This window comes from Bombina bombina, chromosome 3, assembly GCF_027579735.1.
Source record: "Bombina bombina isolate aBomBom1 chromosome 3, aBomBom1.pri, whole genome shotgun sequence".
NCBI classification, from domain to species: Eukaryota; Metazoa; Chordata; class Amphibia; order Anura; family Bombinatoridae; genus Bombina; species Bombina bombina.
Genome location: NC_069501.1, coordinates 520,566,658 through 520,585,355, shown reverse-complemented (window position 1 = coordinate 520,585,355; position 18,698 = coordinate 520,566,658). Strand labels below are relative to the sequence as shown.

Sequence of the window (18,698 nt, the reverse complement as noted above, 5' to 3'; positions counted from 1 at the left end):
GTAACTTTTGCTGTAAGCAAACATCTATGCTTCCGTATGTTTCCCCTGTCCCGTATCGGAACTTGTGTATATATTTTGATCTCTCTATGAATGCCATAAATCCACTTGTGTTTTTGCGAGTGACATAATTTTTATCTGAAATGATCTATCTAGACTAAACTACTGTTTTTTTATATAATAAAATATTGATAGACGATATGAAGTTAGCCTATGGTGTTTGTATAATATATATGTATGTCTGATATCAGTTTAAGCGGTGCATAAATTCACTTAATAGCAAATCTCTCTCAATGTTACTAACCCTAAAGACCTATTTATTGTATCTATTAGAGTTAACTTGAAGTGCATTAATAATTCTAATAACAAGGGACAGACTTATCTATGTTTAACTGTATGCACAAATATATTGCATGGTTTTGTGCACACTTTACGTTTTGTACCTTTATTTTGGTACTATGCTTACAAGGACTTGTATGTGGAATTAAGTCCTGGAAACACAAAGTACATTAGATGTTTATTTGTATTACTCTAAACTATATAAGCCTCATAAACCTGTTAATTAGAATTTATTTTAGCACAAAGTTTGTTCTCTCATATTAAAATGTATATATGTTCCTACTCAAAATATATATCTATATAGGGGAAATTACTACAGGTACTTAACTTAATGCCTAGTTTTCTTTTGTTGTATTATTGTGCTTTAAAACTTTGGTTTGCAACAGTGTAGCCGATGTGGTTAACTGGGCATGATGATTATTAGGACTTTCTTTTTGTCCATTTGGTTTATAATATGTTCTTATTTGCAATAGTCTAAGATAGACTCATGATACTGTGTCTTTATATCGATTGCACTGGTCTATTTTCTCCACAAGGAGGTATTGTTTATCTAAGCCATAGTTACCAAATTTATTAATTGGTTGTTTCTTGCAAATTTAATAAAAAAATGTGTTTATGGTGTATTTTTATCTATCATCACTATACGCGTGTATTCGTTTGGAATTTTACAAAAATTCCACTATGTCTATATCTTCATTCAGGCCCTTAGGAGTCATGGTGCCCATATAATGAATCCAAAAAGATTCTCTTTGTCTGAGTCTTTGGAATCTATCCCCCCCTCTCTTTGGTACAGGAACATGTTCTAGGATTGTACCTCTCAGGAATTGGGGGTCTTGTTGATGGGCTTTCCTAAAGTGCCTAGAAAGGCTGTGATCTTTGAATCCAGTCTCTATATTTTTAATGTGTTCAAGCAATCGCGTCTTATAGGTTCGTTTTGTACGCCCTATGTATTGTAGTTTGCACGGGCATTCCAGTAAGTAAACTACAAAGGTGGTCTTATAATTTGTTAGCTTGTAGATAACACAAGTTTTTCTCCGGAAATGTGTTAGACTGTATTATTTTAGTTGTTTTTTTAGGGTTGTAAGTATGTTCACAGCCTTTACAATTGAGTCTATTACACTTAAAAAAAAAGCACCTACTCTTATTAGTTAGTCAATTTTCCCTTATTTTTGGTTTAATTTTACTTGGTGCCAACATCTGTTTGAAATTTCTGTTTTTTCTGAATATTATTTTTGGTATATTACCAATGGTATTTTTCAGTAGTTTATCTTGTTGAAGAATGGGCCAATATTTCCTCAGGATTTTTTTGATCTCGGGTGCGGCCTCATTGTAGGTTGTTATCATATTGATATTCATATTTTGTTGATTTTGTATTTTTTTGTGGTTTTTCCCATTTAGTAAACTATTTCTTTCTAAAATTTTTACTCTTTTTTTGTGAATTTGCTATTAATTTTTTGGGCTATTTCATTTGAATTAATTTATTTTTAAGGATCTTTGATTCTTTGTTATAATCGTGCAATTTTGTGCAATTTCTTCTGATATGTTGAAATTGTCTGAACGGGATGTTGTTAATCCACGGCTGATAGTGTCCACTATCAACTCGTAGGTATCCGTTACAATCTGTTTCTTTGGTGTATAGTTTAGTCAAGATTTCATTTTTTTCATGAAATAATGTCAGGTCTAAAAATTCTATGCTTGTGTCTGAGATTTTTGAGGTAAAATGTAGGTTCATCATATTGTTATTTATATATTTGATGAACTCATGACATATGTTCTCTTCTCCATTCCATATTACCACAATGTCATCTATATATCTACCCCACCAGATGATATTTTTAATATATGAGTTGTTGTTGTAGATATAAGACTCCTCCCATTCTCCCATGTATAGATTTGCATAGCTCGGGCCATAATTGTCCCCATCGCTGTCCTGCTAGTCTGAAGGAAGAAGTTGTTATCAAAATGAAAGTATTTTTTCTCTAGGACAAATTTGACACTGTCTACAATAAATGATTGATGGATTTCTGTTAGCTTACTTTTCTTCAGAACCACCTGTGACATAGCTTGAGTTCCCAAATCATGTGGGACACTAGTATATAGTGATGACACATCTAGTGTCATCCATCTATAGGTATCCTTCCATTGTAGACTACTGAATTTTATTATGATGTCTGTTGAATCTCTGATGTATGATTTTAATTGGGGGACTAATGGTTTTAAAAAATAGTCCACATACTCTGATAGTCTGGCTGTTAGGGAATCTATCCCTGAGACAATGGGACACCCAGGAGGATTGTTTTGATCTTTGTGGATCTTCGGCAGGTGGTAGAAGATTGCTTTCCTCGGGTGTTTTTGAGCAAGATATTTATGCTCATTTATATTCAACAGATTATTAAAATTTGCTGTATCAATCAAAGAATTATATTCTCTTTATAATATTTGTATTGGGTCCTGTCTCAATTTGATATACGTTTTAGGATCATTTAATAATCTGTAAGCTTCAGCAACATAATCAGATCTATTTTGGATGACTAGTCCCCCTCCTTTATCTGCCTCTCTGAGAATTATATCATCCATATCCATAATAGAATTTAGTGCCTCTGTCTTTTTTACATAGATTATCGTTTTTTAATTTTGAAATTTGTACACAAATATTGCAGTTCTTTAGAAAACAAATCGTTAAAAGTTGGTATGAAATTACCTTTAGATTGGGTAGGATAAAAAATGGAAGTGGGTTTAAGACTGGAGTGATTTTTATTTATTGGATTTGTTTCTCTTAGGAAGTTTTCGATTTCTAAATTTAGTTCTTCCAATATATTTAGAGTTTCCCTATCTATTTCTGACCCATTTTCAGTTGTATTGCCAATTTGTTTGTGTTTTATTTTTTCATAATGTCGGCATAGTGTCAGTTTTCGAATGAATATGTTAAAATCAATGAAAAGATTAAAGGGAATAGGACCACGGGTGGGGGCAAAACTGAGACCTCTAGACAGGACCCCCATTTGTATATCTGAAAAGGAGGTGGAAGATAAATGGAATATTTTTAATAATGGTTCTCCTGTTTCCCCCTTTTTGGGCTTCTGAGTATTTCGTTGTCACTTTCTACCTCCCACCATTCCTCTTCCTCGTCTTCCTCTTTGAGTCTTTTTCTTTTTCTGGTATGATCTATTGACCACTGGGGTCTTAGATTGATTTTGTGACTGGTTTGTTCTGTTAGTGTTTGTAAGGGTATCTCTGTAATATTTTGTGAATCTTTTGGGTAATGATTTCCAATCCAGCCTCTCTCTAAAAAAATTTGTTTAGTTGGCCTTGAGTAGTTAGATTGGTTAACTTTATCATAGTGTTTTTGATTGTGATTCACATGGTAACTAGGTCCTGGATTGGAGTTCCTCCAATCTTGTTGGTGTTCTCTATATTGATTAGGTGGTTGATTGTAATATTGTTGTTGTCTATTTTGGCAGTGATTTGTATATGTGTTTTTCTTATGCAAATTACCCCTAGTGTTGTTATCTTGATTCCAAGTGACTTGTCTAGGAGTGTATTGTTTATTATTTCCTTTCCTCCAATTGGAATTATTGTGGTATGGTTGCCCCATGTTCCTATATTTATCAGAACTTATACTATCTGTTTTTGATCTTTGAGTGGGCATTGTTCTAGAATTGGAATTACTAAATCTTCTATAAGGGTTGGGAAGTGATTTATTATCTGTATTTACTTTTTTTTACTTTTTTATTATTTACATTGTTCTGGTGTGGAAATGTACTTTTTCCTTTGGTTTTGTTTATATTGTGTGGGGGTTCTATTGTGTGTTCTTCTTCCCATATCTCTTCCTCATTATCTAAGTCCTAAAAAAGAAAGTCCTAATAATCATCATGCCCAGTTAACCACATCAGCTACACTGTTGCAAACCAAAGTTTTAAAGCACAATAATACAACAAAAGAAAACTAGGCATCAAGTTCAGTACCTGTAGTAATTTCCCTTATATAGATATATATTTTGAGTAGGAACATATATACATTTTAATATGAGAGAACAAACTATGTGCTAAAATAAATTCTAATTAACAGGTTTATGAGGCTTATATAGTTTAGAGTAATACAAATAAACATCTAATGTACTTTGTGTTTCCAGCACTTAATTCCACATACAAGTCCTTGTAAGCGTAGTACCAAAATAAAGGTACAAAACGTAAAGTGTGCACAAAACCATGCAATATATTTGTGCATACAGTTAAACATAGATAAGTCTGTCCCTTGTTATTAGAATTATTAATGCACTTCAAGTTAACTCTAATAGATACAATAAATAGGTCTTTAGGGTTAGTAAAATTGAGAGAGATTTGCTATTAAGCAAATTTATGCACCGCTAAAACTGAAATCAGACATAGATATATATATTATACAAACACCATAGCCTAACTTCATATCATCTATCAATATTTTATTATATAAAAAACAGTAGTTTAGTCTAGATCAGGGGTCAGCAACCTTCGGCTCCCAGATGTTTTGGAACTACATTTCCCACGATGCTGAGACACTCTTTAGGCTATCTGAGCATCATGGGAAATGTAGTTACAAAACATCTGGGAGCCGAAGGTTGCTGACCCCTGGTCTAGATAGATCATTTCAGATAAAAATTATGTCACTCGCAAAACACAAGTGGATTTACGGCATTCATAGAGAGATCAAAATATATACACAAGTTCCCAATACGGGACAGGGGAAACATACAGAAGCGTAGATGTTTGCTTTCAACAAAAGTTACTATGGTAACCTAGAGAGGCGATTCACTGCATAGGACGCCAGGTCCGGGGTCACGTGTCGACATCATGACGTGGAAAGGAAAAATCACGCTCACAAAATACTTTAAAAGAACAAACACCGATGCTCTTGTACACTTACTTACCTCTGATGAAGAAGTAACCTTATACTTCGAAACGCGTAAGGATTAATTTACCAGTGGGTGTATAGGATTTATTTTCCACATCAGCGACACCGGCTCTACAGGACTCTCCTGGATTTTTTGCAAGTACCTCTTCACACCGGTAACGATTTCTAGCCAGATTGCCCTTAACACAGTGCAGGACTTATATGTAAGTGCACTACAGAACAGTTCCCCTGTGTTTCAAAAAAGTATTTATGCTATTATAACATGGCGACAAGTCTTGCAAAACACCCTTACCTTTGTGTTTGACTTTGTTGCTTTTATAACAAGTTTCTTTTTTATGACAAGTTTAAACTTTAAGTTTTTAAACTATTTCCTGACAAAAGGGCATATATATTTTTTTTTATTGCAAAGGAAAACATTTGCTTTTAAACTACTTGGAACTTTTTGAAGATGCACCTGGTTGTGTCTGGAGCTACCACTGTTCTATCAAGTGGGGAACAGTCTGTAATAACTGTCAAGTACAACATCTTTGAGATGTATACATATGTGAATGCTTACCTCATCATGGATTGAGGGCTGCAAATGTAAGTGCATATCGCTACTCTGTTTATAATAAACTTATTTCATAAAACAGCATTATGCTATATGCCTTTCTTTTATTTCTTCCTATATATCCGGGTGAGAATTGGTGACAAGAGAGAGAATATATACCATACTCCTGAGAGACACCAAGGCCACATATCCCAGAGATTATTGGAAGTTTCTACCAATCAAGTGGCGGAAAAAGACCACAGAGTGTGTCAGACGAAGATCCCCAGAGAGAATTACTTCTCCTATTCACATAGGAGCAACTGGGGCCAATAAACCACAGATCAAGGAATAGACCAAGTACGGGTTCTGCTGGGTACATACATTACCTCATATGATTGAGGTAATCTCCGGTAAGAAGTAAATCCTCTACCAAACACAGCATATAGTACTATTATTATTCTTTATGAATTTCATACAATAATATTTATCAGTGCAACCAATTGCATGTTTGTATATCTCTGCACTGAAACTGTTTTGATTTATTCTCTTTACTTTTTTAATTTTCAAACAGTGTTAAGGGTACACTGAATCATTTTTTCATCGCTGCACGATACATACACCTAATAACATTATTTGGGAATATATATACTAGTGAGAAATTCCTATCCTCTGCTTATATACACACTTAAAGTGACAGTTTAGCGCTGGTAACATATCTTTTCTTACTCTAATAAATATATATATGTATATATATATATATATATATATATATATATATATATATATATATATATATATATGGATCACAGTAGTCTAATGTTGGTAGTACATAAAGACTGACTATATGATATTTATGTCTATTGTGCTGACCTATAATGTAATCAGTTTATTTATTAGGATTGATTATATGTCTCAGTCTGTTGAGGGTTATCCTGGTGTACATCTAGTAGTGATATGATACGCAAGGTATATGATTTATATATGATTTTATTCACTCACATTCATGTTAATTATACAATTTAGTTGGATCACAATAATATTTCTTATGCCACAGTTTATATCTGTATGTATATTGCTTATCACCATGACAATGATTGTGGTGCAATTTTTTTATTGTGGGGGTGGGGTTCATTGCTATATTTTGTTTGCTCACAAACTTGTTTGCTGTTGGTCTGAGGAAGGGGTTAGTGAGCTCCGAAACTTCACTTTAATAAAAGTACTTTGATTATAAGTCCAGTGAATGTAGATTTGAATATATTTTGGATTATACAATTGTTTCCTGACTTACTGGCAGATGTCGTTAAGGGTGAGAGTGCATGGGTCTAATGACCACCTTATATCGTAAGGAGACTGTGCTGCCTCAATGAGGCATAGAATATTACATAGCCTCTGTTATGTTCATGTTGTTATATTTAAGAAATCATATATGTTTATGCCATTGTTTTCTAGGCTTCCCTGTGTTTGTTCTGTACTGCCATCTACTGACACTTTTTGGTAATGCTCCTCTGACCTTAGTATGCATTTCCTTTTTGTGTATTACTCCGCCCTTGTAGTTTTATGATGTTTTCCTGTGTCATGGCTGCAGCTAACAGCCTCATGTAACAAGCACTCATGTTAATACATTGCAAGCTACGATCAGTATCATCTTTTGACCGCAAAATACTTTAACCATTCATTCATCTGCTGTATTCATTATCTGCTGTAACCTGATATTCAGAATAAAGCAACTTTGTGGATGAACAAGGTATTGGTGAGTTCAGCTATCTGACAAGGATTGTCTGCAGTGATTGTATCTTCTTATACAGGCCAGGCATAGAGGTCTCAGCAAGGGATAGATCATTATTACAACTATCTGAGTCAGAATAGTCAAAAGATGTATAGAATTCCTACAGCCTGCTATGTATATGTGTGTGTTTAATCTGCAATCAAGCTCAGGGTCATCCGGCATCTTGTGAAAGCACATGTCGCACAAGTTTACTGCACTTCATCTGAATGTTGAAAACTGTTTCTCTGCATTGAACTGTTACCCCATCTGTCTAAGCTGCTGTTTGTCTTCTTAAAGAGACAGTACCATTTTTTGCAAAACTTGAAAAAATGTCTAGACAAGGCTCTGAGCACTCTTTTATAGCCAAACCTACGCAGATACATCATGCCTCTGAACCCACAGACGTACAGGGAGCAGATCCTGCAGATATTGCTGAACAGAGTGTAAGACCCAAACGTACAATAAAACCGACACATAAACTCAGAGAAAACTATGAATTCACTAGAGATGAGTACTCCAGCAATCTGTCAGACCTATGGGACAGATTTTCACAATGCATGTCAGTTTTGTCACACTTTAATGATCAACCAGCCAAATTGAGAGACTCTATAGATCACCTATCTGCTGCATATGAACGCTACCAGCGGCTGTCTGCAAAATACACAGCCTTCTTACAGGACTTTAATATAGAGGACTATTCAGCAGAACTGACTAGGACTGATGCACTGGACCAACATAGAGATCTCTTAGTGCAAATGGCTAAAGAAAAGGCAGAGTTCCGCATTGCTCAACTGCAGGAGACCAGATCTCATAGATACACATCAACTAAGCTCACTGCACGTTCTTCTAGATCTTCTCGCTCCAGAAGTTCAACATTAAGTGACAAGCTAATAGAGGCCCGTGCTGATGCAGAATCAAAAAAAGTGCAAAGCTCCTTTATCAGAAGGGAAGCAGAAATGGAAGCTCAAAGCAAAGCACAAATAGCTGCCCAGGAAGCACAAAGCAAAGCACAAATAGCTGCCCAGGAAGCACAAAGCAAAGCACAAATAGCTGCCCAGGAAGCACAAAGCAAAGCACAAATAGCTGCCCAGCAAGCAAAGGTGGATTCCCAAATAAAGGTTTTGCAAATGGAAAAGAAGCAGCAGCCCTAGCAAGGCTGAAAGTCCTTGAACAAGCAATGGGAGAAAGTACTAATTCAGATTGCCATATCCCAGCAGATCTGGAAGACCCAGTTGAACGCACTAGTAAATACGTGCTAAAGCATAATATTTGCAACAATACAGAGTCATCTCCTGTGCCTACTACTAACACCATCGTTCTCAATCTCAACACAGAGACCTCTCAGCACCAAATGCCTGAGCCTCTTCAAATCCACAACACAAGTGCATCCAAGCAGCAAACCACATCACCTCCCGCTGACAATAAGGTGACTTCCAGTGACAAGCTGCAGCTCAAGCCACAGCCAGCAGAATCCTTAGAGACTACACCACAGTTGAATGCTCTTGCAACATCATTTTATCCTGGTAAACTTCACCCTTCTTCACCAAAGAACTTTCACACCCAAGGGGTTCCTCAAGTTACTTTGGCACCAAAGAGTGAGAGATCAGAGTTGACTGACTTTGCCAGATACATGATACGCCGTGAGCTCATTAACACAAGCCTCTCAAGGTTTGACAACTGTCCAGAGAGCTACAGGGCCTGGAGATCAACCTTCAAGGCTGCTACCGCTGATCTCGAGCTTACAACCAAGGAGGAACTTGATTTGCTCATAAAGTGGCTGGGGCCGGAATCTGCAGATCGTGTTCAAAGACTGAGAACAGTACATGTTGACCACCCAGATGCAGGCCTTGTTGCTGCATGGGCAAGACTTGAGCAAGCCTATGGTAGCTCTGAAGCCATAGAAAGTGCTCTGTTCAAGAGACTGCAAAACTTCCCAAAAATAGGAAACAAAGACTATCGCAAGCTCCAAGAATTAAGTGACCTCCTCATGGAGCTAGAGTTGGCAAAAACAGACCCACGTATACCTGGACTAAGCTTTCTGGACACTGCTCATGGTGTCAATCCTGTAGTGTCTAAACCGCCATATAACCTGCAAGAGAAATGGGCACAACAGGGCTCAAGATACAAAAGAGACTATAACGTATCCTTTCCTCCATTTTCATACTTTTGCAGGTACATCAGCGATCAAGCCTGGATGAGAAACGATCCCAGCTTCAGCTTCTGCGAACCCAACTTGCCTGCTTCATCATCCTTACCAACATCATCAACGTATGATAACACGGCAGCTAAACGTAGAGACTTTAATAGAGCAATATCTGTTAAAAGGACAGACATCTCATCACCCGTATCCTCTCCTGCAAACCAGAGTGACTCAGGCGAGAGAGATAAAGACCCTAATCGTCAGTGCCCTATTCACAGGAAGCCTCACCCTCTTAAGAAATGTCGTGGGATTAGGGCAAAGACTTTACAAGAGCGCAGGGAGATTCTCCAGAAACTTGGAGTATGCTATAGGTGTTGTGCTTCTTATGGTCACTTTGCTAAAGACTGTAAAGATGTTATAAAGTGCACAGAATGCAGTAGCGACAGACACATTACAGCTATGCATCCTACTCCACTTCCAGACAACCCACAGCAGCTAACTGACTCCACCCCTGTCTCAATTCATGGCGGGGAGCAACAAAGTCGTGCTCCAGTCACAGCGAGTGTTTCCTCTGCATGCACAGAAGTCTGTGGAGAATGCTTAGACTACAAATGCTGTGCCAAGGTATGTCTAGTCAAGATTTACCCACAGGATCAACCTGAGAAAGTTGCTAGAATGTATGCTATAATAGATGAACAGAGCAACAGATCCCTGGTTAAGCCTAAATTCTTTGAGATCTTCGGCATAGAGGGTAATGCAACACCGTATACTCTCAGAACCTGTTCTGGTCGTGTAGAGGCCTTTGGCAGAAGGGCCAATGGATTCATGGTCTCTCATATCAAAGGAAATGAAGGCATACCCCTACCAACATTAGTCGAGTGTGACCAGATACCAGGCGAAAGGGAAGAGATTCCTACTCCAGAGGCTGCCTATCACCATCCTCACTTAAGGCACCTTCTTGATGAGATTCCGGCAATGGACATGAATGCAGAAATCTTAGTCCTGCTAGGAAGAGACATTCTCAGAGTACATAAAGTACTCGAGCAGTGCGATGGACCAGATGATGCCCCTTATGCACAAAGACTTGATCTAGGCTGGGTGATAGTGGGCGATGTATGCTTGAATAGTATGTGTACGTCATCTGAGATCCACTCCTTCAAAACTTACATATTAGGAAATGGACGTGCATCCCACTTCAAACAGTGCTCTCATCATTATGAGGTAAGGGATAAGCCTCCTGATATCATCCAAATACCCGATGTTACTCCTATACTTTGTGACGACAATCTGGGTACCACAGTGTTTTGTACTACAAGTGATGACAACAAAATAGCCTTGTCAGTTGAAGACAGAGAATTCATCAAAATAATGGACAAAGAATTCTTCAAGGACGCATCTAACAACCGGGTTGCACCATTGCCTTTTCATGCTGCAAGGGTCAAACTCCCAAACAATCGTGAACAGGCGCTATCCAGATTCAACTCACTTCAACGAACACTAAAGAACAGGCCTGAAATGAAGGACTATTTCATTACCTTTATGAAAAGAATCTTTGACAATGATCATGCCGAACCCGCTCCACCACTACAAAAACTCCAAGAGTGCTGGTACCTGCCTTTCTTCAGAGTGTATCATCCACGTAAGCCAAAACAAATCAGGGTAGTGTTCGACTCCAGTGCCAAGCATCAAGGCATATCCCTGAATGATGTTCTTCTCACTGGTCCTAACCTAACCAACAACCTTGTAGGTGTACTTATGAGGTTCAGAAGAGAGCCAGTTGCCATAACTGCTGATATTGAACAAATGTTTCATTGCTTCGTTGTACAAGAAGACCATAGGAACTTCCTAAGGTTTCTGTGGTACCGTGACAACAACATGGACAATGAAATGATTGAGTACCGCATGAAGGTACATGTTTTCGGAAATAGCCCTTCACCTGCGGTTGCAACATACGGTTTACGAAGAATTGCTCTTGACGGAGAAAAGGAGTATGGTGTGGATGCTCGACACTTTGTTGAGAGAGACTTCTATGTCGACGATGGACTTAAATCTTTACCTGTAGATGGAGAAGCCATAGATCTGCTCCAAAGGACACAAGGTATGCTTTCTGAAGCTAACCTCAGACTACACAAGATTGCTTCAAATAGTGTTGCTGTTATGAAGGCCTTTCAACCTGGCGACCATGCCACAGGGTTTAAAGACTTAAATCTGGGAATGGACATTCCACCTGTACAGAGAAGTCTGGGCATATGGTGGGACTTGTTAAAGGACACCTTTGGCTTTCAAGTCAGCTCTGCAGATAAGCCATTTACCAAACGTGGTGTTCTGTCGGTGGTGAACAGTCTATACAATCCACTGGGATTTGTGGCCCCCATTACCATACAAGGAAAAGCCCTATTGAGACAGCTCTCAGAGACTATTACAGATTGGGATGCTCCACTACCATTAGACAAGCTTTCAAGGTGGGAGTCCTGGAAACATTCTCTACATGCCTTAGATGGAATTTGTATACCACGTTGCTATACTTCAGCTTCCCTTGCTACATGTCAGAGAAAAGAGCTTCACATTTTCTCAGATGCGTCTACTGAGGCCATAGCAGCTGTTGCCTACCTCAAGGCAAGAGACTCTTTTAATCAAACCCATATAAGTTTTCTGTTTGGGAAAGCTAAGTTAGCTCCTAAGCATGAACACACAATTCCCAGACTTGAACTTTGTGGGACCGTGCTAGCTGTAGAAATTGCAGATTTCATTCTGCGGGAGCTAGACATTCAGATAGACGACGTCAAGTTCTACACAGATAGCAAAGTTGTTCTGGGCTACATATACAACCAGACTAAACGTTTCTATGTCTATGTCAGCAACTGTGTAGAAAGAATCAGGAAATCATCTAAGCCCAATCAATGGCATTATGTTCCATCTGAAATTAATCCTGCAGATCAGGCCGGTGTCTGCAAGTGTCTTTGCAAATTCTTCTTGGTTAACAGGCCCTGAATTCCTGCTAGATCATCCAGAAGAAACCACAGCTGATGTCTTTGGTCTTCTAGAACCTGACAACGATCCAGAGATTCGTCCTGAAGTAAAAACCCTTGTCACCAGAACTGAACAAAGACTCGTCTTGGGTTGTCAACGCTTTGAACATTTCTCCAAGTGGACAAGGCTTGTACGTACCATTGCAAGATGTCTTTGGACCATGGATGGTAACAGCCCGCAGAACTCGAGATGGCCAAGCAAATAGCAAACGATGGGCAGTGCTGTTCACTTGCATGAGTGTGCGTGCAGTACACATTGAAGTAATAGAAAATATGGATGCCTCAAGCTTTATAAATGCTCTAAGGCGATTTCTTGCCATCAGAGGACCAGTCAAAACATTAAGATCTGACTGTGGAACTAATTTCGTTGGAGCCTGTCGAGAGCTACATCTCAACTCTAGGCCAATTCAAGACCTTTTAGCTGAAAGGGGCTGTACATGGATTTTCAATCCTCCTCATTCTTCCCATATGGGTGGCTCCTGGGAGAGAATGATAGGCATCACACGTAAAATACTGGACTCCATGCTTATGGACTTGAAATCCACAAGACTCACCCATGAGATTCTAACCACCTTCCTGGCAGAAGCATCTGCCATAATCAATTCAAGACCACTTGTTCCAGTTTCTGTAGATCCAGAGGCCCCAACTCTCCTTTCTCCAGCTACTCTTCTTACCCAGAAGCTTGGGTCTGTTCCTGTTCCTCCTGGAGACTTTAAAACAGGAAATCTGTGCTACAATCAGTGGAAGCAAGTACAACACCTTGCCAACTGCTTCTGGAATAGTTGGAAGATGGAGTATCTCTCTACTCTGCAAGGACGCAGGAAATGGCAACGTCTGAACACTAACATCAAGGTTGGAGATCTTGTTCTCCTCAAGGACCAGCAAGCTGAAAGAATCGAATGGCACATGGGACTGATTATAAAGAGCATTCCTAGTGATGATGGAAAGGTGCGTAAGGTGGAGGTGAAAGTTGCAAGACAAGGGACTATAAAAACTTTCATCAGACCGATCACGGAACTTATCTTGCTCTTGCCCTTTGGAGACTGAACTTATTTATGCTGCTGGATTCTTCCTGTGACTTCAAGAAGGAAGTATCTTGAACTTTAATTGACACAACTTGAAGTTTATATTATTGTTGTTGTTGCATTATATGTATGTTCTCCTTATATCTTTCAGGTCTTCAAGACATCTCTGCAAATTACACTGTTATGCATAACTTCCGTTATGATTTAAATAGTGACATTTATTATGCCAGACGGGGAGTGTGCTGCCTCAATGAGGCATAGAATATTACATAGCCTCTGTTATGTTCATGTTGTTATAGTTAAGAAATCATATATTTTTATGCCATTGTTTTCTAGGCTTCCCTGTGTTTGTTCTGTACTGCCATCTACTGACACTTTTTGGTAATGCTCCTGTTTTCCAGTATCTTACCTCTGACCTTACTATGAATTCCCTTTTTGTGTATTACTCCGCCCTTGTAGTTTTATGATGTTTTCCTGTGTCATGGCTGCAGCTAACAGCCTCATGTAACAAGCACTCATGTTAATACATTGCAAGCTACGATCAGTATCATCTTTTGACCGCAAAATACTTTAACCATTCATTCATCTGCTGTATTCATTATCTGCTGTAACCTGATATTCAGAATAAAGCAACTTTGTGGATGAACAAGGTATTGGTGAGTTCAGCTATCTGACAAGGATTGTCTGCAGTGATTGTAATCTTCTTATACAGGCCAGGCATAGATGTCTCAGCAAGGGATAGATCATTATTACAACTATCTGAGTCAGAATAGAGACTGATAGGAATTCCATCTTATCTGCTAGAAGTTGTCATCCTATGAATTTGATTAAAGCTCTTCCTAAGGGTCAAATGATAAGTTATAAGAAACAACACTAATTCTGAGTTATGTAATGGCCAATTGGATGAAATGAAGCTGAGATGCCTGCAATGAGACTATGACCCTGATGACATCAGCAAACAAGAGAGAACCTTAAAGATGTTAAACAATGTGATATTTTCTTAGGAATTATACATATTGTCTATCTACCAAATTCTGCATGATTATTGGAAGATTGTGAGTAGTGATTCAAGTTTATTTTTACTGCAACCTTCCAAGATCACATGTAAATGGGCCCCCAATTTAAGGGATGTTTTATGTAGAGAAGACTTGTGATGATTCCAGGACCAGGATGGCGAATTACTGCTCGGCTATCAGACAAGCCTTGAGATTGAAGAAATCAGATAAGCCTGTGTCACATTTCTTGGAATGGAACCACACAGTCATGGACTTAGGTTGAGACTTATAGATCATATTCCTCCCCTTAAGAGAGGGGGTGACAAAGCGAGGTTGCTGCTTCAATGTGAGTCTCGATGGATCTATCAACTCAATACCCTCTACCCAAATGGTTTGAACACAAGCATTGATTGGCATTGTTTTCTCTAGATATATTTGAAGAAAGGATGTAACATAGTAATATGACACTCTATTTTTGTAATCTGTTGATTAAGTTAACAGATGGTTTATGGTCCATAACCTGTTACTATATGTTTATTCTTGTCTGTGGCATACTTGTATATAAGACATTGGGGTGATTAGGAGACACAGTTAATTTTCACTAGGACAGGGACGTTTACTGTATAGTGTAATGTCATCTTTATTACATTATACAGTATGTGTCTTATAATTGATAGACTAGACAGAATAGTTTTTGTGCTTTTATGATCTCTTATCGATTGTAAGACAGAGTTAATATCGAATTACACAACAATACCTTGAAAGTTTTCTCATTCAACAACAATTTTTTTTAAAATTTTAGGCAGTTCAAGCTATAAATGGTCACCAAGGTTTAAGTCCTGAAGAATTCACCGCCCTTCTATTCCAAAAGATTGACATCAACGGAGATGGTAAAAATATGTTTATATAGTATGTATAATTCTATTAGAATATTCTTAGCTTTAATAGGTAGAAATGTCTTCATGTAAAATATGCATACTGAATCAGATCTATACAGATAAATGATTTACAATAAGTGCTAAATATTTCACAATTTGTAGGGAATAGAAAAAAACTACATTTTGTTTGTATTTAATGGTTTTGTGTGTATGTGAATTGATAGATATAAACAGACACACAAATAACGGGATCTTGTTTATACAAAAAAAATAACTATGGTAAATATTTATTTGAGCCCCTTTGATCCTATCACTGTTAAAGGGACATGAAATCCAATTTTTTTCATGATTTAGATAGAGCATACAATTTTACAATTTCTCTCTCTATCGTTTGGATACCATTTGATAGGGTAGGATCCATATATCTTATGGATAAATGTCTATGATGCCAGATACCCTGAGGCAATTGCTCTGAGATTAGATTTAGTCAAGATAATGGCCTCTTAACAAAACAAAAAAAAATATTGGGTAGACATTCTTCAAGACATACTGACAGACAGGAACAAAACTGTTATTTCACTTTTTAATGAATAGTGTCTGGACTCTTAAAAAATGAAAACTATTAGAACATCAGTGCCATTATAATATTCTGAGATAAATAGTATCTGGCATGCTGTGAGTTGATATTTTCTTTTTTTTTTAATTTTGTGCTTAAAAAGGGAAATCCTTTGAATTACTGAAGTGGACATACTTTCTTTCAGTAAAGTATGATGAAGATCTAAAATCAGGCTTTGGTAACATATTACTATATTATTACTATTACTAATTTATTGAGAGACAATTTTTTTTTTTCTTGAATGAGCTCATAGCAAAACTCTCAGACTCCTATTGTAAACATGTCCGGTAGCTGATGAGCAACATTTCTAACATTTCAGACCCACTATAATATCTTAGGATATGTTTTAATAATTTCATTTTACTTGGTGACCAAATATGACATATGTCTTGTCTGGTATCAAAAAAATCCCTACAATTCCATGATTGAAGTTTATGGTCACTGTATATACCTAAATAAAAGTATATCCTGAAACTTCAGGCAAGACTTGATATCTGATTTTTGCCCTGCCATAAAAGTAGTGGCTACATTCTAGTATATCTATGAGGTAGTTTGGACAGCATTGGGCTCCAGCAACTTTTCAGAGAATATTGGATAAAGGGCTTTTGTGTGCCGTTTACTTTCATGCAGTCAGCAAAGCTAATGCCTTAAATATCATAGTGATATATAGTAAGGATTATAAAGGCTATTAATGGGACATTCCAGCCAAAATTGAAATCCACATGGATACATTTCAGTTTTGAATATAAGCATTTTTGTAATATACACATATTAGCAAAAATGATTCTAATGAAAGCTATAGCTGTTTCAAAAGTGTATTTAAGTATGCACCGTGCACCAGCATTTTATACAAAGCACTTACTTAAAGAGCCTAAGGTGTTTGTATCATCTGGTAATGACTCAGTTTGTTAATTGCTGTTATGATACAAGCCCCACTGGTGCACTGAGCAGCTGTAGTATTTAAAATGCTGGTGAACCGAGAATATCTAGTTATTCTTCACATGCATGTGCAGAGAAAAATACTTACACTAAAACAGTGATAACAAATACCTGATCATTTGTCTGTTTTCTGGATTTTGTTTTTGCTTTCTAAATCAGTACTAACACTGCCCATCCGGTGCCGACTCTGGCTATTCATGACACTTCTGCTATCTGCTGTTTATTTACTGAGCCCTGTATCCAGTTTCCCTCAGTCATATCCCAGAGATACCTGTCTCAGCCTGGAGTTCCAAGTTATCATCCCAGAGTCTGTATCTTATCCAGCTCCAGACCTGTGTGGCTGCTTCAACTCCTGTGCAAGTCAAGTGTTCTGCCTTCCGCACTTCCTGTGTCAGACAAGGGCCCTGCTTGTAATTTAAAAAGTGTGTTCAATATGCCTGTAAAGAAGCAAGTTTACTGCGTCCCTTTTGTCATACAGAAAGCCTTAAACCCTCTCTGCTAACAAGCTCCGTTCAACTGATCCCATACCTAGAGGGACTAGTGTCATAATGCTATTTCATTGGTAGCACACTGATTTCTTTTCCACTAACCAATGTGTAGAGTGTGAGGGTCACAGATTTTTTTTTCACATTCTTCAAGATTAATGTCCCTAATCTTAACAAATCATCTATACAATTAATTATATATATTAATAATTAATATGAAAAATTCATTTAATTATCAGATATTTAAAATGTCTGCCATCAAAACTGTTTATTTAATAAATGTATTCATAGCCAGTCATTCAATATTTACTCTTATATGACATTTAAAGTTACTACTACAGGGAGTGCAGAATTATTAGGCAAGTTGTATTTTTGAGGATTAATTTTATTATTGAACAACAACCATGTTCTCAATGAACCCAAAAAACTCATTAACCTCTTAAGGACATATGACGGAATTTTTCCGTCATAAAACAATTGAGCAAACTGAAAGCTGTGTCCTTAAAGGGTTAATATCAAAGCTGAATAGTTTTGGAAGTAGTTTTTAGTTTGTTGTTAGTTATAGCTATTTTAGGGGGATATCTGTGTGTGCAGGTGACTATTACTGTGCATAATTATTAGGCAACTTAACAAAAAACAAATATATACCCATTTCAATTATTTATTTTTACCAGTGAAACCAATATAACATCTCAACATTCACAAATATACATTTCTGACATTCAAAAACAAAACAAAAACAAATCAGTGACCATTATAGCCACCTTTCTTTGCAAGGACACTCAAAAGCCTGCCATCCATAGATTCTGTCAGTGTTTTGATCTGTTCACCATCAACATTGCGTGCAGCAGCAACCACAGCCTCCCAGACACTGTTCAGAGAGGTGTACTGTTTTCCCTCCTTGTAAATCTCACATTTGATGATGGACCACAGGTTCTCAATGGGGTTCAGATCAGGTGAACAAGGAGGCCATGTCCTTAGATTTTCTTCTTTTATACCCTTTCTTGCCAGCCACGCTGTGGAGTACTTGGACGCGTGTGATGGAGCATTGTCCTGCATGAAAATCATGTT

The 18,698-nt window shown here is 37.5% G+C and overlaps 1 protein-coding gene across 1 annotated transcript in view; it reads left to right on the top strand.

Moving 5' to 3' along the window:
- GUCA1C (guanylate cyclase activator 1C) overlaps positions 1–18,698 on the top strand; it is a 153,884-nt gene that overhangs the window by 125,964 nt on the left and 9,222 nt on the right. Inside the window, exon 3 of the mRNA XM_053704753.1 lies at positions 15,512–15,599. Within this exon, the coding sequence (XP_053560728.1) occupies positions 15,512–15,599 (88 nt within the window). The remainder of the gene's footprint in view (positions 1–15,511; positions 15,600–18,698) is intronic.